The sequence below is a fragment of the Lithobates pipiens genome, unplaced genomic scaffold (genome assembly GCF_037356315.1).
Source record: "Lithobates pipiens isolate NorthernLeopardFrog02 unplaced genomic scaffold, aLitPip1_a1.2 Scaffold_13, whole genome shotgun sequence".
In the NCBI taxonomy this organism is placed as follows: Eukaryota; Metazoa; Chordata; class Amphibia; order Anura; family Ranidae; genus Lithobates; species Lithobates pipiens.
Genome location: NW_027507718.1, coordinates 384,986,096 through 385,009,441, shown reverse-complemented (window position 1 = coordinate 385,009,441; position 23,346 = coordinate 384,986,096). Strand labels below are relative to the sequence as shown.

General features: G+C 42.8%; 1 protein-coding gene across 3 annotated transcripts in view; it reads right to left on the bottom strand.

Moving 5' to 3' along the window:
- STOX2 (storkhead box 2) overlaps nt 1-23,346 on the bottom strand; it is a 281,677-nt gene that overhangs the window by 64,130 nt on the left and 194,201 nt on the right. Inside the window, exon 1 of one of the 3 annotated variants that reach the window (XM_077477289.1) lies at nt 22,759-23,065. The exons of the other annotated variants lie outside the window; for them this stretch is intronic. Coding sequence (XP_077333415.1) covers nt 22,759-22,924 — 166 coding nt within the window. The 5' untranslated portion in view covers nt 22,925-23,065. Of the gene's footprint in view, nt 1-22,758; nt 23,066-23,346 lie in introns of those variants that run through there. 3 annotated transcript variants of the gene reach the window in all.

Here is a 23,346-nt window from a genome sequence, read left to right as displayed (position 1 = left end):
TGATTTAGGAAAACTGGAGTGCAAAATCTGGTGCAGCTCTGCATGACAGCCAATCAGGTTCTAACTTCAGCTTTGACCATCCCTAGACTCCTATGAAAACAAATAATATGAGTATGTGAGCAACGTGAACAGCCTGCTAACACTAAGGCCCCTTTCACACAAGCTTTCTGATCAGGTCCACCTGTCAGTTTTTTAGGCGATCGGGATTCTCTCACGATTCTCACAGCGTAAAATCTTTCACATTATACAAAAAAAAAAAATTGGGCTAACGTTACTGGTTTGTTTAAAGTGTAATTTTTTCCCAAAAAATTGCATTTGAATGCCTGATGCGCAAATACAGTGTGACATAAAATATTGCAACCACCACCATTTTATTCTCTAGCCACTTTCGCCCCTTCCCACCCAGGACAATTTTCAGCTTTCAGCTCTTTTGCACTTTGAATGACAATTGCGCGGTCAGGCTACACTGTACCCAAACAAAATTTTTATCATTTTGTTCCCACAAATAGAGCTTTCTTTTGGTGGTATTTGATCACCTCTGCGGTTTTTATCTTTTGCTAAATTAAAAAAAGAACAGAATTTTTGAAAAAAAAAAAAAAAGAAGTTTTTCTTCGTTATAAAATTTTTTCTCCTTCACTGATTGGCCCTGATGAGGCAGCACTGATGTTGAGGTACTGACAGGTTTTACTGCTGGGCACTGAGATGGGCAATGACTGGCACTGGTGGTGGGCACTGATTGGCACTTTTATGGGCACTGTGAGCTGTGTTTTTATGAGGCACTGACTGACAGCTTATGGGCAAAGGTGCTGTGGCACATCTGAGGGGGCTGTGCTGATAATCAATGTGCTGATTATAAGCACAGACCCCCCTCTGACATGGAGAGCTGCCAATTGGCTCTCCCTGTCGGCACAAACTGAGAAATGCCATTTACTGGCACTTCCTGGTTCAGGCGATGATCAGCTGTGATTGGTCACAGCTGATCACGTGGTAAGAAGCCTCTGACAGAGGTTCCTTATGATCGGAGATGCAGGGTGTCAGACTGAACACCGCACTCGCATACGCCGCGCGGCCCCATGGGCGCACGCCGCATGTTATCCTGCTGGATGTCATTTGACGTCCAGTCAGGATAACAGAGCCACTTCCCGGCCGTCATTCTGCATACAGTGGGCAGGAAGTGGCTAGGGTCTCTACCACTAAAAAAAATAAAAAATTATATAATGTTTGTGGGTTCTAAGTAATTTTCTAGCAAAAGAAAAATGATTTTAACTTAAAACCAATAAATGTCAGAAAAAGGTTTAGTGTTTAAGTGGTTAAACCGTTTCTCATTTACACAACAAAGTGTATTTCTTTGATCTAAAAGGACAAATTGTTACAATGCTTATACTTAAAGAGGGAGTCCACCTAAAAAAAAATATATATATATATATTAAAAGCCAGCAGCTACAAATACTGCAGCTGCTGACTTTTAATAAATGGACAATTACCTTTCCTCGAGTCCAGCGTTGTCGGCAGTCGAAGCTGAGCAATCGCTCGGCTCTTGGCTGCTGCCGGCGGCATTCTCGGTGAGGGAATCAGGAAGTAAAGAGTTGTGGCTTCACTTCCATACTGTGCATGCGCGAGTCCCACAGCGCAATGAGAATAGTCCGCGCTGTCTCTGGTACCTGTGTGTCCCAGCATAGAGCGAGGCGGGACTGGAAGAGGCATAGACTCCCATGGGAGTCTATGCCTGGAAGTGGGTGCAAATACCTGTCTTAGACGGGTATCTGCACCCCCCTCCCCCCTGAAAGGTGTCAAAAGTGACCACGGAGGGCGGGCGAAAAGCAGAGGTTTAATTTTTGTGTGAACCTCCGCTTTAAATTCCACAGCTAAAGAATGCTGTGATTATGCCCAATTTTTTTCCCTTTCTTTTGACAGCTGTTGGCTATAGCAGAGCAGAGAGAATTCTCTGCATAGAAAGAATTGGGAAATACATTGTCAAGATCGCAACGGGAAAAAAATTGCAATAATTCTTAATGATTAATCGTGCAGCTCTAGGCAGATCTAAACTACACAATTGGATTTCTGCACAAACTCAACTTCCATTTAAGTATAATCAGTAAATTGCCAATGTTATTCAGAAACTTTTCAGATATGTTCTGGATAGGTCAGAAAGTTTTCAGTTTTCCAGAAACGCACTACAGTCCATTTAACATGGTTTCCTGCAAGTCACATTCATATCTCTGCATTTTCCAAGAAGTGATCGGGGACATTTTTTACCTGCAGCAGGATGAATTTTGTTCCATAGACTTCAATGGAAATGCAAAGATAATGCATCAAAAACACAGTGCTTGTGTTTTGATGCATTTCTGCTGAGCTTTGATGCATTTCTGCTGAGCTTTTGCTGGTTTCTCCTGAAAGACAACAGACAACTCCAAAAATGCAAAATGCATAAAAAAATGCATAAGCAAAGCAAAAAACACACCTGGAAAATGCATCAACTGCAACTTGCATGTGTGAGAACAAGGCCCAAATCAATGCTTGGATAAAGAATTAAAATAAATGAATACAAATAAAAAGTAACCTGATCTAAAATGTACAGACAGTGGGCCAATCATGGTAAATTTGAATCAGTCAGGCTGGCTACACACTACGGTGTTAAGGTAACAGTACTGTGCACTGTGGTACACCAATAAAAACATCGTAGATACTTTATTTGGCTATTCTTTTGTGCTGGTAGCCCAATTAACCACTTCAGCCCCGGACCATTTTGCTGGTCAAAGACCAGACCACTTTTTGCGATTCGGCACTGCGTCGCTTTAACTGACAATTGCGCGGTCATGCGACGTGGCTCCCAAACAAAATTGGCGTCCTTTTTTTCCCACAAATGGAGCTTTTTTTTTGGTGGTATTTGATCACCCCTGCGGTTTTTATTTTTTGTGATATAAACAAAAATAGAGCGATAATTAAAAAAAAAAAAAACATTATTTTTTACTTATTTGTTATAATCAATATCCCCCAAAAATGTATAAAAAAACATTTTTTCCCTCAGTTTAGGCCGATACGTATTCTTCTACATATTTTTGGTAAAAAAAAAAAAAAAACGCAATAAGCGATTATTGATTGGTTTTGCGCAAAAGTTATAGCGTTTACAAAATAGGGGATAGTTTTATGGCATTTTTATTTATTTTTTTTACTAGTAATGGCGGCGATCAGCGATTTTTATTGTGACTGTGACATTATGGCAGACACAGACTTTTTGACACATTTTTGGGACTATTGTCATTTATACAGCAATCACTGCTATATAAATGCAGTGATTCCTGTGTAAATGACACTGGCAGTGAAGGGGGTTAACCAGTGGGTGGCAGTGTAGGGGTTAAGTGTTCCTAGGGGCGTGTTACTAACTGTGGGGGGCTGGACTTTCATTTAGTGAACACTGATCTCTGCTCCAATCACATGGAGCAGAGATCAGCATCACTAGTTGCTAGGCAGAACAGGGAAATGCTGTTTACAACTGCATTTCTCCGTTCAGTCGCCCCGTGAGATGATCACGGGTATGCCCACAGCGATCGAGTCCGCGGGACCCGCGACCGGACTCACGGGGGTCCAGACCAGCGCGCTCGCGATGACAGGGCGGCATTAAAGATTGGACGTACCTGTACGCCAATATGCCTGCCCGTGCCATTCTGTCGACGTACATCGGTGTGCGCCGCTCGGGAACCGGTTAAATTAAAGAACTGACTTAACGTGATACGTCTTAAAGCATTACACTGGAACAGAGGGGTGTGAAGGGGCCCTTAATAGGTAAGGTGTCAAGCTTTCAACCAGGCTAGATTTTAGATAACATGGGGACTTAAATAATAAAGTATACTGTATGCCGCACTAGGAAATTTATTAGGCCTTATTTAGGCATCTGAATTGTTTTAGTTTTAGTCATGCTCAGTCAACTAAAATCTCCAGTACAATTTAGTGGACTAAAATCGAATGGGTTTAGTTAAATTGTAATGCATTACATAAACATTTCTCTCATTTCCAAAATCATTATATATAGTAAAGAGAAAAATAATATAATAATGTTTATTATTTATGGTATTAAGGTTTGAACATGCACTACAGACACAGATTTAGCCATTGTGATATGTTAAAGAGTTTGTAAACCCCGCTTGGTGATTTTTACCTACAGGTGAGCACATAATAAGGTTTACCTGTAGGTAAAATGAAAACTGTGCATGTTTAGGAGACATTCACCCTGCATGAAGCCAGTGACATCACTGGCACATGTGCTCTGAAGATTCGGCATTAAGTTTTATAGTCTTGACTAAAATGCCATTTTCGTTTTAGTCATATTTTAGTCGACCAAAACCGTGTTAATTTAGTCAATGAAGTCAACACTGGTCGTGATTATGCTATGTACAATGTATAGTCATCAGGAGTGCTTAGCTCACAGTGCAGGGAGTCAAGGAACGATAGATTAAAAGATACAGTATGACCACTCTGTATGGGTACACCTAGAGCCAATGACAGGTAGAGTGAATGTCTGCCTTACACTACCCACCATTTCTGATATAAAAATGCAGAGCCAATGCGGGAATACTAAGCACAGTACTCAAACAAGAAAAATGCAAAAATGTGCAGACCATTAGAAATGGAGACCTTCATGGGTATTGTGAGATACAGTTTCTCACAAGTGAGTACACCCCTCACATTTTTGTAACTATTTTATCTTTTCATGTGACAACACTGAAGAAATTACACTTTGCTACAATGTAAAGTAGTGAGTGTACAGCTTGTATAACAGTGTAAATTTGCTGTCACCTCAAAATAACTCGCACAGCTATTAACATCTAAACTGCTGGCAAAAAAATAAATTTTCCACCACTGCCTTAACTCTTGGGCATGGAGTTCACCAGAGCTTTACAGGTTGCCACTGGAGTTATGTTCCACTCCTCCATGACCACATGACAGAGGTGGTGGATGTTAGAGACCTTGTGCTCCTCCACCTTCCCTCTGAGAAGGCCCCACAGATGCTCAATAGGGTTTAGGTCTGGGGACATGCTTGGCCAGTCCATCACCTTTACCTTCAGCTGCATTGGTCATCTTGGAGGTGTGTTTGGGGTCATACAAAAATTTGCACGAGAAGGAGTTAATGGAGTGCACAGTGGATATGTCCTATTATTATAAAGGACTTATTTTGTTGACTTTTTTGTGCATTAAACACAATTGTTTAAAATATTACAGGGACGCTGATGCATATAGAAGACGCATGAAAATGAGCGAGGCTTTAATTTGTTGTTCTGAAGCATCTGTGTATGATATATTTGTTTACTGTGGAAGGTGATATTTATTAGTGGATACATTGTTCATGGAGATACATTGTTCATGGAGATATATTTATCCTAATACGTTGCGCTGCACTTCCTGATGGATTTATATTGCTAGGTGTGGGAAACACATTTCAATGTGAGCAGCAACACATTCTAATAAAAAAAACAAAAAAACGCTATTGCACAAATAGTTTATCCAAGAGCACTATATAAGATTCTTCTGATAACTGGTTGTGCAAGGAATATTCCATATCTAATTATCGGTTTCATTTTTTGGACGAAGGTCCAATTTTAGCATAATATAAACAAGTCACAGGTAATAAAATGACGATCAAAATATTAAGAGACACATAAGCTATACTATATTACCAACACATGCATCTACTAAATGAAAACAAAGCCTGTATTTTATTAAAGTAAATTTCATTTTTTTTTTCTTTTTTTATAGAATGGGGAAGGGCACGAACCTTTGAGGTTTCTATTGCTGTCTGTGTACCTGTTGGAGGGATTCTGTATGGTAACCCCCATCACTGGGGCAAGTAAATAAGGGGAAAACCTCCCAAATTTACAGTAAAATCTAAAAACGCCAGCATTTTTCTTTGTTTTCTCTTTTTTCCTTCACACCCTTTATCGCTCACCTCGCTCATTTTCACCTTTATAATCTATTTACATTCTACATTAATCACCTTTCTTTCTCATGCATTTATTTTGCATCTTAGATTTTCTATCAGGCTCACTACTTTTTCCCTTCACAGGGTTGTCCATTCACACACACGGCCCAGGAATTGTCTGTGCTGGTTGCTATCGCCCTCTTGGGGACCGCAGTGCCTGGAAATGAGACCTTGCGATTTTTTGGCGACTTTCAATGCTGCACTGCCGCTGCACAAATGTAGGTTCAATATGCAACCTGGTAACAAACCTTTATATACATTTTTTTCTTTTATTTACCTAACTAAAATCAATTATCCTTTTGACCATTTAGAATTAATATTTTTTTGTTTTTAGATATTTTCCATGGTTTATGCTTCTGATAAGGCCGCGAAATGCGTCAAGTCTTACACTTCACTATAATTCTACCATGGACCAGTTTATATTCTCTACGGTTTTATTCACGTCTATAATCATTCAGTATATGAATTACGCTTATTCCTTTTTATTTTTTTCATTTTATTTTTATTTTTTTCCCTCGTCTCATTTTTTTGTTATATTTAGTCTTGTTTTTAATTTACCTAGGTTTATAAAAATGTATCCATTGGCTGTTCTACAACTGTTTCAATGATTGTGGATTACTATGTAACTTATGTTGTAAATGATCAAAACGCTTTTGGAGGTTATATACCCATTTAGTTGTATGTTAGAAACATTAAATGTGACCTCTATATGGTAGAAAATAGGGATAAAATTGTAGAATTTTGTACCATCATCCAGAAATCAAGTAGTGTATAGGTTGGTGGCCTGATCCCCAACCAGGCCACCAGAAATGGAGGCAGTTTGGACTATTGCGGTACAATAAGAACAGTACAATGAACAATATAATAAAGTAATAATAGTAAAAAATACAGATGATTTTATTGATGCCAAAAAACAGATCATCATTTACATATTAAAAGACATAAGCGCAGTACACATGTATATCTATATCATCAGTGAGTAGTCACAATACAGATGTTGATCACAGATATCAGTTTCCTCGACTAGTTTCGCGGACTTTTACCGCTTCATCAGGAGGTTATCTGTGATTAGATCAAAAAAGCAAATAGGTAGTCAAAAAATAATAAAAATAAAAAAATGATGTGTACTGCGCTTATGTCTTTTAATATGTTAATGATGATCTGTTTTTTGGCATCAATAAAATCATCTGTATTTTTTACTATTATTACTTTATTATATTGTTCATTGTACTGTTCTTATTGTACCGCAATAGTCCAAACTGCCTCCATTTCTGGTGGCCTGGTTGGGGATCAGGCCACCAACCTATACACTAGTTGTATGTTAGATTATACAACCTGAATAAACCGTATTGCCCAGACACTTGGCTTCCTTTTGTGCTGTTGTGTGTTTCATATAAAGCTCCACCATTTGCTCTCAATTCTAAAACTCCAGCAGTTTAGATCTATTGGTTGTTTTGCCCTACGATTCAGTTCGCTAGAGATAACCTCTGCTTGAGCATTTTTTAATCATATATTTAGTATGAATTGTCCAAGTCTGTCTCAAGATCTCAATAAATATCTCTGCACAGCTGTACTATGGTAGTGTTCTGCTGGTCCAAAAATTAGCAAAAGCTGAAAACCTGGGCAAGCACAGTGGCTAAGCGGTTAGCACTTCCCCCTAGTAACCCTAGGGTCACCGGTTTGCGTCCCAACCATGACACTACCTGCTTGAAGTTTGGATGTTCTCCCTGTGTCTGCATGGGTTTCCTCCGGGTACACCGGTTTTCTGCCACACTCCAAAGACCTGATGGTTGGTTCCGGTCTAAATTGGTCCTAGTATGTGTATGTATGTGAGTTAGAGACCTTACATTGTGAGCTCCTTGAGGACAGGAACTGATGTGAATGTACAATATATACGTGAAGGGCTGCATAACTTGACAGCGCTTTATAAGTACCTGTAATAAATAAAAATAAACAGCAATAAAAACCTGACAGAGGTTCTAACTATTCTCTTCTCTATCCAAAATAAATGTTCTGGGTGGAATAAAACATTAAATCTCGAAGGCTCCATTCACACCTGAGCGTAGCGATTTACTAATGCTTTTTGGGCATTTAAAAAAAAAAGTGTTTTTTCAGATTTTTACAAGCATTTTTAAAGTGTTTTAGAAGTGTATTACAAGTGTTTTACAGATTCAAGCGCTTTTGTTTAGCCAATAGAAAGCACTAGGGGGAGGAGAGTCAGAGGAAATTAGGGGTGGAGAGCTACTATTTAAAGAGGGATTCCACCAAAAAAAAAAAATATTAAAAGCCAGCAGCTATAAATACTACAGCTGCTGACTTTTAATAAATGGACACTCACCTGTCCCGGGTTCCAGCGATGCCAGCAGCCGAGGCCGATCGATCGCTCGGCTCTCGGCTGCTGCCGTCACCATTCTAGGTGAGGGAATCAGGAAGTGAAGCGAATCGGCTTCACTTCCCGGTTCCCTACTGCGCATGCGCGAGTTGCGCAGCGCAATAGGAATTCTCTGCGCTGTCTCTGAGACCCGTGTGTGTCCCAGCAGACAGCGCGGCAGGACAGGAAATAGCGTAGACTCCCACGGGAGTCTATGCCCGGAAGTGGGTGTAAATACCTGTCTTTGACAGGTATCTCCACCCCCCTCCCCCCTGAAAGGTGCCAATTGTGACACCGGAGGGGGGGAGGGTCCCGATCAGCGGAGGTTCCACTTTAGGGTGGAACCCCGCTTAAAGCTGAAAATGCTCAATTCAGGTGTTTCTATTGAAGTCTATGGGGTCAAAAACGCTTGTAATCTGCCAAAAAGAAGCTCATGTACTTTTTAAAGACAGGCGTTTTGCTTCAGTCGACAGATCGCTCAGATGTGAACAGGGGCCACTGAAATGAATGGGATTTGGCTTGTTGAGCGTTTTGGAGCTACAAGCAGAAAATTGCTCAGGTGTTAATGGGGGGCCTTAAAGAATGAAACGGTATGAAATGAAAAAAAAAAACACTTCCAGATACATGCACACTGGATGTGAATACATTACAACACCTTAATTGTTCATTTAAAGAATTAAAACAACCCCATCAACAAGTAAAGCACATGTGTTTTGTTGTGCACATGTCAGCCTGTGGCTGCGTTATGGTACACTGACACACCATTCCAATGATTGGGCTGCCTCAACACAAAAAGCACTAATGCAATGCTGCGTAAAAATGCGAATGGGCCCTAAAACGAGAGCTCTGTCCACAATACTGGAAAACCAATAACAAAGCTTCAGCTGAGGTTTAGCTTATTAATACGTTTTATATATTTTTCTATTTAAGATACATTAATAATTTAGTTTATTCAGCATGAAATGGAGCTTAGTTATGTTAGTAATGCAATATTTACATTTTTGGTAAACTCATTCAATGAATCCAAGCTCTGCAAGCTCAGATAACATGCACTGCATTGATGCATTCACACAATTTCACAGTAACCGTGAGATAAAACAAAGTTCAGGAATATTACTTTATCTCATCGTTTTGCAAATCTATGTACACTACAAACTGTATGACTGACTCGGTTCTGATATCGCTATTTTACTAACCTGACAGCTTATTCAAAATAGGAAACCTTCATTTTGTTTGCAAATATTAAAAATTCTAACTGCCAGCAAGATTAAGTCCTTACATTTAAAGAGCATCTGCCATATCAGAACCAACATGGCAGCGCCTGTTAGTGGCCATCTACTCACCTGCTGCCGCCATATCCCTCACCTAGTTGTGTCACTGCTGCACCACCGGCCATCCCATTAAAGTGAATGGGACTGTCGGTGAGTCAACAGCGGGTCAGAGGAGGAGCTGTGGGACAGAGATGAGTGTTTCTCTTTAAAAATTATGATTTAAATCAAGGCGATTTAAATCAGGCCTTTTTACTACTTAGTTAAATCGACTTGATTTAAATCAAATACACCCTGATTTGCATACCCTGAGCCATGGCCCCCACAACCAGGACACTGCCTTGTGAGAGATAGCAGTGTTTCACATATATTCCACTAGGAGAAATTGGGAATAGGTGAAAAGGGTGCTCCAGACAATGCAGGAGGGGGGGCGGGGGGCGACATACTGTCAGGTACCAGCTGCAGGTCTTGCATATTAGTTTGCATTAAAACTGAACTCCAGACAAGTAGGTAAATACATAGCTGAAGCAAATGCACAAATAGTTTTACCTTCAAAGGGATTTCTAATTCTCAAGAGATTGTGTGGAATAGGCACCCCTATCTGACAGTGCACCAGAGTCCCTGACCTTCAACAACACAGCCATAGAATGTGGATGGACAATATAGAATCAGCAACAAATCCATGAATTATTACTCTGTTCTCTCCTCCTGTCCGCACATGTTCACAGTAGCAGAGCCAGACTGATTGGCTCACCTCTTCGAGTTGTACAGATTACAGGAGGTAGCTATATCATTTCAGGTACTTACAATATTTCTATCTAAATTATGATTAATTATAATAAAAAATAGGGTTGCACCAATATCAAGCTTGTACTTGTGCACATGCTCCAATGCTTGACCCAATACCTGGACAGTCAGGAACAATCGATGCGGTGGGGGGTGTTACAATCACCAATCTCCCTGCACGGATTTCAATAAAGCATCTGACAGCCCTTCTCCTCCTCTCCCTCCCATGGATTTCAGCTGCTTTACTGAAAGCCTCACAGGGTGATTGGTGATTGCAACCCCCCCCCCCCTCCCACCGATCATCCCTGACTGTCCCCCCTGTCCTCCTCCGGTTCCCCCCCCCCATCCCAGACCTTTCAGGGTAGAGAGCAGATGAAGGAGATGGTATAAATGTCATTTACCATGTCCTTCCTTTTCTGAATGAACAGTCACTGACTCTGTCCATTCATAAGTGAGCATTGTAAACTGGATTTACGATGCTTCAGTTTATGAATGGAGAGGAGCCTCTGTCTCTCCTGTCCATTCATCTTCAGTGCAGCTGAGGCTGCAGAGAAAGTGACTGGGGAATGTGTGTCCTCAGCCCCTTTCTCTGTCTCAAAGGGGAGATGTCAGGAGCCCCCTGACATCTCACCAAAGCCCCCCACCCCCCAACAGGGTTGAAAAACTAAATAAAAAAGGAATCATTGGAATAAATATTTTAAAGTAAAATTGTAAAAATAATAAAAAATATAAAAAAAGACATTTAAAAAAACCCCACTGACAACGTCCACTTACCCCAAAAAAGGAAGCATCGGAAAAATAATTAAAAAAAACAAAAAAACACTGACACGTCCCATGCCTCATCAGTGCCACCTATCAGTTCCCATCAGTGCTGCATATTAGTGCCAACATCACATGACATAAAAAAAAATAAAAAGTTATCAGTAATCAGCATTTGCGAGTACTTGGGGAGAAAAAAAAGTATCGGTACTTGTACGGTCTTAAAAAAGTGGCATTGGTGCAAACCTAATAAAAAAAACGAAATTAATGGGCTGCATAACATACTCTAATGGACTAAAAATTGTACATGCAGCATTTTTAGCAGCTAAATCATTAGATCAGTGTACAGACACTGAAGTTCCATTTGCCACAATCTGTCTGCAGAAGAGGACAGAGGACAACACTGTCCTCAATCTCCCCCTAGCTATGAACATTAGTTACACGGGTTCCGTGGCTGATTAAGGTGGTAATTAAAATGACTTGGTGCCGTATCTGCAATAAATTAAACCCAGAACCTGTTTAATTCATATGTGTTCGGGTTTACAGGGATAAGGTTGCAACCCTACTGCCAGCACAGCTTGGGCCTGGAAGTGGGTTGCCACCTGTCCGGGATTCACCTGAATAGTTCGGGTTTTGAATCATGTGTCCGGGTTGCAGTCCGCCAGAAACCCAGACACGTTACAACATTTTTTACAGTGCACCGCTAAAGTGTTCGGGTTTGGCTTGAAGAGAAAGTGGCAACCCTACATGTACAACACCTGGGGTTTGAGAGTTTATGCATAAATATTTTTTTTTCTAACACTGGGCACACAGAGCCCACATACAGCATTGTGAAATGCAACAACCATAGTGACCAGAGTGGATGCAAGCATAAAAACGAGTCTGTTATGAAAAAGACCGAATACAATGGGATGTCACGTGACGTACTCAATAGACAGGCTGTTCAGGTAGTTAGACGTTGGAAGAGCCAGGGCTACTAGTGCAGAACATTGTGATGTCCATTAGTACCAAGAATGAATCAGTCACCTGTAATGATAAACTGGGAGGTCACTATATCACTGAGTGGCAGAGAATGAGCTGGGAATAAGTGCACTAGAAGGAATTCTTTTCATTTTTAGTCAAGTCAGGCATATTGCCACTTGATAAAGAATAAAAAAAAACCCTCACAGGTTTCAAAACCACCTAAAAAGCTTTTTTTCTATGTAACCCTTAAAGCTGCAATATATAAAATATTTTTGTTTAATGTTCTCCATGGCTTTGGCCAGCTTGGGAAGAATTTAGTATTAATACCCAACCCCCATGGGATTCACAGTTAGGTGGGTTGGGTTTTGTGAAATTAAAACAGGATTTGACAAACGCCACCAATCTAACCAAGGCAGATTTACCAAAAAAGTAACACACTAAGGCCTCATGCACACGAGACGCAGGTGAAAACTCTGCTCAAAAAAAGCTGAAACGTGCGTTCAGAAACGCATGTTTTGCCGCGTTTGCATGCCGCGTTTAGCTGCGTTTGCGTTTATAAAGATAACATCATGTAGACCCTCCCCAAGCTCTCAAAGCATGTTTTTTTAACTATTTCTGCTATTTTCAGAGTGAGCAGCAGAAGCATAGAGAGCAGTTGTACACTTGCATTTGCCTCTCTTTCTGTGGTATATATTTTGAAATGGATCCCATATTGAATATATGTCAGGAAATGCTCCTGATGTTGCTCTTGATGAGACAGCAACGTCGTCGCAAATTTCGTGAGAGGTCCAGAGTCAGAGCTCGTCGATATTGGACCCATCCGTTGATGGGACAGCGAATCTCCATTGGATATTTCACAAACATGTATGTGCAGCTGCGTACCTACCCCCCGACAAGTCTGGTTACAAAATGTCATTCTCTGATGCAGAAAAGTGCATGACATTTTGCGACCCGACTTTGGGGCCCCTATCTCAGGGTCACTTGGTGATAGGAACCTCAAATTTGGACATGTTGTAGTGCTAGTTCCACAGTGTCTGCATACCAAATTTGGGGTTCTTGGCAATAAGTGGCCCCAAGATATGGGCCCCCAAATTCGGGTTACAAAATGCCATTCTCTGATGCAGAAAAGTGCATGACATTTTGCGACCCGACTTGGGGCCCCCTATCTCGGGGTCACTTGGTGATAGGAAGCAAAGGGTCACAAAATGTCATACTCAGATCATATTTCTGAGTTTTCAGGTCCAAAAAAATTGGGTTCCTTTAAAAAACCGCTTATAAGCGCAAACGCGGGTGCCGCATTTAGTGTCTGAAACGTGGAAATTTTTTGCGTCTGAACCCATTTTTTTGCTTCTGGAAAAACGAGGTTAAATGCAACTGCATAAAAACGGCAAAAAAACGAGACTGTGTGTATGGACACATAGGATAACATTGAATGAGTTCAGGGGCAGTTGAAAAAAGTGTCCAACTGCATCTGAACACACGTTTAACTGCGTCTCGTGTGCATGAGGCCTTAAGCTTAAACAGGGACATTTCAGTGAATAGGTTTACACATGCCTTAAGAAGTTAGGAAGGAGTGCCTTAAAGTGACAATCTGCAGCTCATTAAACTTTTATTATAATTTAGCTGGAGTGAGGTAGAGTTTGAACCTCTGTACTGAAAGACATGCAGGGGCCATTGCTATACTGCTTGTAAAATGTTGGTTACTTGGCAGCCTCTGGGTTTAATACCTACTTAGTCACCAACCTGCTTATCTGCATCACTGTTCCAAGCCTGTGCTCCTTAAAGTATTCAAGCCTTCGGATCAGTGAAATAGGCAGGCAACCAATCCTGATCTCTACAGCTTGTCACCCTGGTGAGGGTGCTCCATAACCTACCCATCTTTTTCACATACTTAGGGATCTGCTGAAAGCTTTGCGGTTCTGCATTTCAGGGGTGTATTCTCTATAAATTGATACAATCAAGGAATATAAACTCACAATAGAGTCTTGGTTGGACCACGGGTGGGGGAGATGTCCCTGACAAAGTCACCACAACAATAACAACCTGGCAAGAGCGTAAAATGCCCTACTTCACCATATACTACAAAAGCTATGGTTAAGAAAAGAAAAGCACTACAAGTACTGCAACACCACCTAGGTGACATTTTTTTTAACTCACAGACTAGAACCTAGCTCAGGAGTCTCCAAACTTTCTTAGCAAAGGGCCAGATTATTGTCCTTCAGGCTTTGGGGGGGCTGGACTGTGGCCAGCAGCAGGAGAAATTGTTGATCATTGGGATTAAAGTGTGACTCCGGCTTGCACCTGGGGTTAGTAGGAGGAACAGTGTCCCATCTTTTGTATTTGTATCAGTGGGAGGAAGAGCTATTCATTATTGGCATCAGTGGGGGGGGGGGGAATAGAGCCCCATCACTCGTGTCAGTGGGGGGGGGAATATTGCCCCATCACCCGTGTCAGTGGGAATAGTGCCCCATTACCCGTGTCAGTGGGGGGGGGGAATAGTGCCCCATCACTCGTGTCAGTGGGGGGGGGGGGATAGTGCCCCATCACTCGTGGGGGGGGGGGGGGGGGGAATAGTGCCCCATCACTCGTGGGGGGGGGGGAATAGTGCCCCATCACTCGTGGGGGGGGGGGGAATAGTGCCCCATCACTCGTGGGGGGGGGATAGTGCCCCATCACTCGTGGGGGGGGGGATAGTGCCCCATCACTCGTGTCAGTGGGGGGGGGATAGTGCCCCATCACTCGTGTCAGTGGGGGGGATAGTGCCCCATCACTCGTGTCAGTGGGGGGGATAGTGCCCCATCACTCGTGTCAGTGGGGGGGGGATAGTGCCCCATCACTCGTGTCAGTGGGGGGGATAGTGCCCCATCACTCGCGTCAGTGGGGGGGGATAGTGCCCCATCACTCGTGTCAGTGGGGGGGGGGGATAGTGCCCCATCACTCGTGTCAGTGGGGGGGGGGATAGTGCCCCATCACTCGTGTCAGTGGGGGGGGATAGTGCCCCATCACTTGTGTCAGTGGGGGGGGGGATAGTGCCCCATCACTCGTGTCAGTGGGGGGTGGGGGAATAGTGCCCCATCACTCGTGTTAGTGGGGGGGATAGTGCCCCATCACTCGTGTCAGTGGGGGGTGGGGGAATAGTGCCCCATCACTCGTGTCAGTGGGGGGGTGGGGGAATAGTGCCCCATCACTCGTGTCAGTGGGGGGGAATAGTGCCCCATCACTCGTGTCAGTGGGGGGGAATAGTGCCCCATCACTCGTGTCAGTGGGGGGGGGATAGTGCCCCATCACTCGTGTCAGTGGGGGGGGGAATAGTGCCCCATCACTGGTGTCAGTGTGGGGGGGGGGAATAGTGCCCCATTGTTGGTATCAGTGGGAGGAAGAGTGCCCCATCACTGGTGCCAGTGTGAGGTATAGCGTCTCATCATGGGTGTCAGTGGAAGGAACAGTGCCCCATCACTGCTGTCAGTAGGAGAAATAGTGCCCTGTCACTGGTGCCCGTGGAAGGAATAGTGTTTCATCCTTGGTATCAGTGGGAGAAATAGTGCCTCATCATTGGTATCAGTGGGAAGGAAGGGTGCCTCATCGTTGGTGTCAGTAGTAGGAATAGTGCCTTATCACTGGTGTCGGGGGGTAGTGTTGTCATCACTGGTGTCAGTAGAGGAAATAGTGTAAGTGTGAAGGAATGGTGCCTCATTGTTGGTGTCAGTGGGAAGGAATGGTGCTTCCTATTAGGAGCTATCTGAAACTCTGTAGTGGGATCTAGCAAGCAACACACATGGAACCAGTGCCCATTCAACAGCAACTTGGCTATAAGGGAATTGGAACTATTTTTTTTCTTTTTGTAACCCTTCATGTCAAAAGGCCCACCATTAACTACAAACTTATTTTGGCACATTTTGTCAACAGGCTATAGACAGTACATCTTTTCAGGATTAGATTGGCCCAGGGCTGGGTCTGTTCTTCATAGAAGGACATTTCACAATGAAGGCTGATCGAAGCTTTATCACTCTGTCTTTGCTCCTTTGCTGGACTGGCTTCCTGAATTTTCTCACGATGAAGGAAATTGTAGTCGAATTACTGCACTTGCAACAACACAGTTGAGTACTGTCTGTGTCTTGCTTACCACAGTTCGTATTCTGAAGGTCTTGCCTGATACTTTTATTTGCAACACCAGTAAATTTTCAGGACAAGCTATTGGGGTATGCCTTCTTCTTCTAGGATCCAAGTACTGCTTGGATCTTGGAAGAAAGCGGCATACCCCGAAAGCTTGTCCTCAAAATGTAACTGTTCGTACAAGTAAAAAAGTATCGGCAGTACTCAACTCCGTATGAAGGCAAGACCTTCAAAAGAAGTGAAGTGTGGTAAGCAAGACACAGAACTGCCAACCTAGTACTAGAACACAAACCTATACGTATTTACTACAAGCGAGTTACTCTCAGCTTACACATCTAATTTACACAGACATGAAGTATACAATGTTCTCCATAAGAAAACGGTTACTTGGACACCCCATGTTCACGAGAGAGTTAATCCAGAGCAGCTTTTATACATTTCTTTTCACTAAAGCAAAACAAGGCTACAAATCACTAGAAAGAAAAGTGAATCGGCCAAGAGTCCATCTAAAGGCAGCGCCTTTTCCAGTCTACGCAGGTTATTTAAAAAATGTAAGTCGTAGAAGCTGTACAGAACCAAACGGCCAGGCTGTTTTAGAACAGAACACAATGCAGACTGCCGCCATTTCTAGACAACTGAAGGAGAAACACTGGATCAGAACTTATTGCGTCTAGTAAAAATACACATTCCATTTTAACACGTTACCTACGTCTTATGCTAAGATGGTATTAATCAAGTGTAACGCTAAATCCGGCATGCATACATGCAACATTGACGTTTCGGACTGTCTTACAAGCATCTGTAAAAAAAATAAAAAAAATAAAAAATAAAAAAGACGCAACGAATCAATCTTGGGTGTATTCGAAGCACGAGTTACGCTTTTGAAATATACAATAATCGAAGGCTTTACCGATGACACATGGTACAGCTCTTAGGAAGGATGAGGTCACTTTTCAATAAATTACAGTATGATGCAAGCATGCATTTTAAGGTGAGGTGGTTGGGAAAAAAAAAAAAGAAAAAAGCACATGGCGTCAATCACGATACAGCTGTTTTCGCATTGCCCGTTCTACCACAATAAAAATACGACGGAGCCCATTCATACCTTCGTTGTCGGCATGTGGCTGCAAAACAACAAAACGAGCTGATGACTGGACGTTCACTGGTTAATATGATTTAGAGGGCCATGTATAGAAAAACATGGACAAAAAAACAGCATTGTAAAGCTAAATTAGGGATGCGACTCCACACCTCACTAAAAAATGTGCTCACCTCCTCCTGCCCTGCATTCTAACATCTCTATGCCTGCCTTGCTTACAAAAGTAGTATAGATGTGCTGGCTTAGGAAACTCAGAAAATGGGAAAAATATGCTACACACTGCAGTCTTTTTTTTTTTTTTTTTTTTTTTAAGAGGTTCAAGCTCGTAATCCCAAAAGATTCAAAAGCATTACCTCACTGCAGCCTTGAGACAAACTGAGCATTCACTCTGGGTCTTACCCAGCATGCTTTGCTCTACACAAAGACAACAGAGGTGTGACCAATCACATTGCAGCTAGCAGGCTGCATTTGGACGCTCCCTCTTAGTATTGCCCATTGACAAGCTGGCTGGCAGGCTCCTGAACCTGTTGGCATGGCAACATGTCCCAGCGGCTCCCTATAGGGCTTCTCACAGTACTATGGGGGTTTTTTTTTTTTGGGCTTTTTTTATTTATTTTTTCTCTATTATTCCTCTTTCACTCTCCACTCAAGTAATCAAAAAACAAGCCCTGCGAATTGTTTATGTAAGATGCCAATAAAAAAATGTGCACTTTATGCCGGCTCAGGGCTTTCGTGGCTTAACGTGAAACCATTTTAACCCTTAATACAAGTCTACTTTGTCAGCAGATGCCATGAACAAGGTGTTAAGTGAAAGCGTCATCATTTTGTGACCATTTGCACACATAACCCTCATCATATGTGACTCAATAATTAATGGGCTCTTATGTGCAGCAACCAATCAAAGTTCATCCTGTACTAAGCTGACCTCTGCATTTTGATTGGTTGCTATGGACTACTATATCCAAGAATAAGCATTTAAGAATAAGGAACACATGAATAAGAGATTGTTAGTGCAACCCATAGCAACCAATAATATGGATTATTATTTATATAGTGACAACAGCTTCTGCAACGCTGTACAAAAAACATGGGAAACAATACATAAGTCTATAACAGCTTACAATCTAAAGGAAGAAGGGACATGTACCAAATAGTGCCACAGGAATCAGCACAGCCATGAGAGAGCTCTGGGAAAATTGGCGACTAAAGTAAGATGCGACTAAAGTAAGATGCCAGTAAGAAGATCTAAACTTCAAGCAAATACACTAATAAATGCCATCTTTATTGCGACTAGAGCAGAATTGTTTGTGAAACTTAAGCCAGAAGTAGACGGATCAAAATGTGGCATATTCAGCAGGAACCAGGAGAATTTGGATCCATCTATATGTAAACTGGTTGTACAGAAGCCAATCTATCAAAAGACTTCATTAAAACCAACATGGCAGCAGTGATCATTGTATTCTGCAGGTCGGGAGGGCTCCTCGGGTTGAAGGTAAGAAAAGCTGCATAATGGATGGCCTGCCTTAGACACCCAGATTAACTTTAGCCGCATTATTATGCATCTGTTAACGTGGCAATAAGGCCCTGTTCACATTTTGGCATTCTAGATTTGATTCTGGAAGGGGTATAAAATCACCAAAAACCTGCAATGCATATTTGGATACCATTACTGTTAAAGCGGTTGTAAACCGCTGCACTTTTTTTCTCTTACCTGCAAGGTAAAGGCATAATGTGCTAGTATGCATAGCATTCGAGCACATTATGTGAAACTTACCTCAAAACCCATCGCTGGAGGCAGCTTCCATCTTCACACGTCTTGCTTCACGGACTTCCGGATCTGTGACCAGCCGGAGCCGCAATGACGTCACTCCCACCGGTTTTGGCACAGGTCTCTGAAGAAATGGCATAGGCAGCCGTTCCTACAGACCGCATACGCCAGCGATTTCACTGGCTGCATGCACAATAAATATCTCCTAAATGATGCATGTTTCGGAGATATTTACACTAAAAGGCAAGTCTCATTACAGGCTTACCTATAGGAAAAACGTAAAGATGGAAGTTTACTTCCTCTTTAACAGCACCCCAAACATGCAAAAGAAACTGGTGTTTTGTTATGTGACAAAACGCTCACAAACACAATTTTCAAAGTTTGCTCCAAAAAAAGCTATAGAAACTACTTTGGCGCATTTCTGAAGCAGAGAGCAGCCCATTCAAATAAATGGGGTACTCCAAAAATGCCCTCAAAGTCATGACACTCTGCTGTCACTAGATGTAAAAAGAGCCTAATTCTACGACTAATTGTTTTGGCTGACCACGAGTCTGAGAATTAGGAACACACAAAAATTTACATTTCCAGTTCTCTGTTGCAAGTTTAAAAAGGGGTTGTAAACTCGGTTTCTTTTTTTATTAAAAAAATAACAAAACTTGCCTATACTTACCTGCTCTGTGCAATCATTTTGCACAGAGTAGCCCCGATCCTCTTCTTCTGGGGTGCCCTGCTAGCACTCCAGACCCCTCCTTTTCATCGGGTGCCCCCAGGGAAAGCTGCTTTTCCTAGGGGCATCAGTGCGGACTCGCTACTGAGTCCCGCTGCTGCGTCCATTGACACAGGCAGCAGGCCTCAAAACACCCCCTGCTCCCGTGTCACTGGATTTTATTTACAGCAGTGGGAGCCAATGGCTCCTGCTGCCATCAACCTGTCCAATGAGGAGAGAGACAGCAGCTGGAGCCGCTGCGCTTGTGCACATCGCTGGATCGGATCAGGCTCAGGTAAGAGAAAGGGGGCACGGAGGGGGGGGGGGGGTGGAACCACGGAAGGTTTTTCACCCCAATGCTGGGGTCTAATAACTGTCTCTGGAGCCGGATGCGGCCCTTTGCCTTTATTTGACCCTTGGGGCACTATTTCCTCCACCGACACCAAAAATGGGGCACAATTCCTTCCATTGACACCAATGATGGGGCACAATTCTTTCCATTGACACCAAGGATGGGGCACAACTCCTTCCATTGACACTGATGGGGCACAATTCCTTCTATTGACACCAATGATGGGGCACTATTCCTTTTATTGACACCAACAATGGAGAACTAGTCCTCCCACTGACAACAAAGATTTTGCATGGTGTACTCCCACTGGACACCAGGACATTTTCTACTAACAATGGCCCATAAACTGGCCCTTTGTTTGGAAAGTTTGGAGACCCCTGCCCTAATGCATTCATGTGAAAAACCCTGAGGCTTTACAACCACTTTAATTCACATTCTCAATGAAAAAGGTGAGCTAGCGCCATACACCCTCCCCGCTGTACTTACTATTGTGGGTGCTGAGTAAGTATGAGCTTCGGCGTGTTTGCAAACCCCATGTGCAGAGGCTGCTAGGAGGTCGGCACTGCACTGTGCTAATCACAGGCAGGGAGACATTGTCCCGATGCGCGGCTGCAGAGATTGGGACAAGGTCTCACTGCCTGCGATTAGCGCAGCGCCTTCTGGCGGGCTCTGCATGTGGGCTGTGCGAACACAACGAAGTGTAGCAGTCAGTAGAGTTGAAATCCTCACTCTTCTATCTGCAGTGCTTCTGGGTTGGATCAGAGTAATGCTCTGTGTAACGACATATTGGGCGACCCATCGCAGTTTGCTACGGAAGTGACGTTCTGACGCCGTCATCTTGCTACACCCCACACTCGTCCATATAAGGCTACACTAAGAAGGGAGAAAGCAGACATGTTGTTACACCCACCAGAGTTTTGCATTTTACACTTATTTATAAAAGTAAAGTCAGTTTATATAGTAAAATACAGGACTTAGAACTCCGTCTGACTACTTAGATCTTGAATTTTAAAAAGCAGCGGCAACCCTGCTCATCGCACAGATTTGCTGATCTGACAGAATTTCGCCGCTTTTAAAATTCAAGATCGAACTAATCACACGGAGTTCCAAGTCCTGTATTTCACTATATAAACTGACTTTACTGTTATAAATAAGTGTAAAATGCAAAACTCCGGTGAGTGTAACAACATGTCCGCTTTCCCCCTTCTTAGTGTATCCTTACTGTGGACGAGTGTGTGTGACCAAGATGGCGGCGACGGAACGTCCCTTCCGTAGCAAACTGCGATAGGTCACCGAATATATGTTGTTACACCGGCACTGAGGAATCAGAAACGCTCTGGTCTTGGAAGTGGGAAAAGAGCGAGGGTTGCAATTTCAGACTGCAACCTGGACTGCATTGAGACAGTTCATCACTAAGGATGAGCTCCGGAGTGTTCGCATACTCCACGTGCAGAGCCCGCCAGGAAGTTGTCGCAGCGCTGCGCTAATCGCAGGCAGTGAGACATTGCCCCGATGCATGGCTGCAGAGATTGGGCAACGTCTCACTGCCTGTGATTAGCACAGCGCCGACTTCCTGGCGGGCTCTGCACGTGGAGTGTGCGAACACGCCGGAACTCATCCCTATTCATCACCCATGGTAAATACAGCAGGACCTGGGGGGTGGGTTGGTTAGGGAGGGTTGTATACTATTGGTTCACCTTTTCAGAAAAATGAAAAGGTGAACACTTTAAGGACGCATTGTAGGATCTTTACTAGTAAACTGTGCAAAAAAAAAAAAAAAAAAAAGGGGCCCCTGCAGGATAATATCATAATGTGCTAGTGTGCATCACATACTAGCACATTATAACAGACTTTCCTTAAAACGAAGCCCTCCATTGGTAAGCCGTCACCGCTGACAGGGTTTAGATCTTCACCAGGTCTTTCTTCTGGGTTTGTGGGCTTCGGCTGTTTGAATAGCCGAGCCCTGATGCCACTTCCGCATGTATGCCACCACACAGCTTTCAATGTCCACAGAGAGCAGTGTGCATGCGCCTGTGACGTCACCTACTGCCATTAAGGTAAATATCTCCTAAACGGTGCATGTTTAGGAGATATTTACTGTAAATACAGGTAAGCCTTATTGTAGATATAATTAAATAAAAAAAATTAAAAAAAGAGTTTACTACCGTTTTATCTTGGCACATAAACACAAAATATTACCTTGAAGGACTTCAGAATAGTAAATAACCAATAATCCTTTAGATTGTAAACTCTCACGAACACAACCCTCCTAATCCTCCAGTAGTGAATTGTATTGTAATGTCGCTCTTTATTTTGTAAAGTGCTACACAACCTGCTGATCTTATACAAATCCTATATAATAAAAACAGGTTTCCTTAAAAAACAAAAAAAGAAAAAAGAAAATAAATTCCAATTATTGTTGCCGTTCATTTTATATTCTTTCTAAGCCCATCCCAAAGAGCAATATATAGTAAAATTGAGTTCATCAAGCTATGAAGCACACACATTATTATGCAGCCAGTACATTTGAAGGGGAAAAGCCATAAAAAGTGACCCACACTTGTAAATCCCGGATCGATGGGACAGTTATTGCACAAACCTGTAATGCAGAAGTGACGTTGGCCCGTGATAATGTGACGACAGACATGTGCTGACGGTAGGTCGTGTGCTGCTCTCCTGAAACCTCCAGAAAACACTTTCCAAGTGACTTCAGATGTCACAGCAGATGGGGCAGCACGCCAGCTACTGCAGTACACATACAGCATGTATAGACTGACGGGGGGAAAATGCAAGCGATTTACTTAAAGGACTGCTAACAAATGGTTAACTTTCTAAGCCACATGCATCCAATTGGAAGGCAGGCCAAGACCTCAGGTTGCTGGGATGATTAACTTCAGCCAACACAAAGCCAAGCCATGTCTCTATCATAAACACTGCGAACAGGAAGAGGGATATTCTGTATGAACCAATCAGGGAGCAGACAGACATGTAGATGGATCTGGTCACATGGAATCTGTTGCTAAAGCTCACGGACCCTCCTCTGCACAACAACAAAAGCAGCAGCAGCCAACCCCCTCCCCTCCCTCCCTCTCCTGGCTGTGCCCTCGTGCTGGATTCATAATCTTTCACCCATCAGCCCCTTACTACCATCATAATGCTAGACATGCTGGATGTTCTGATGTCTTAC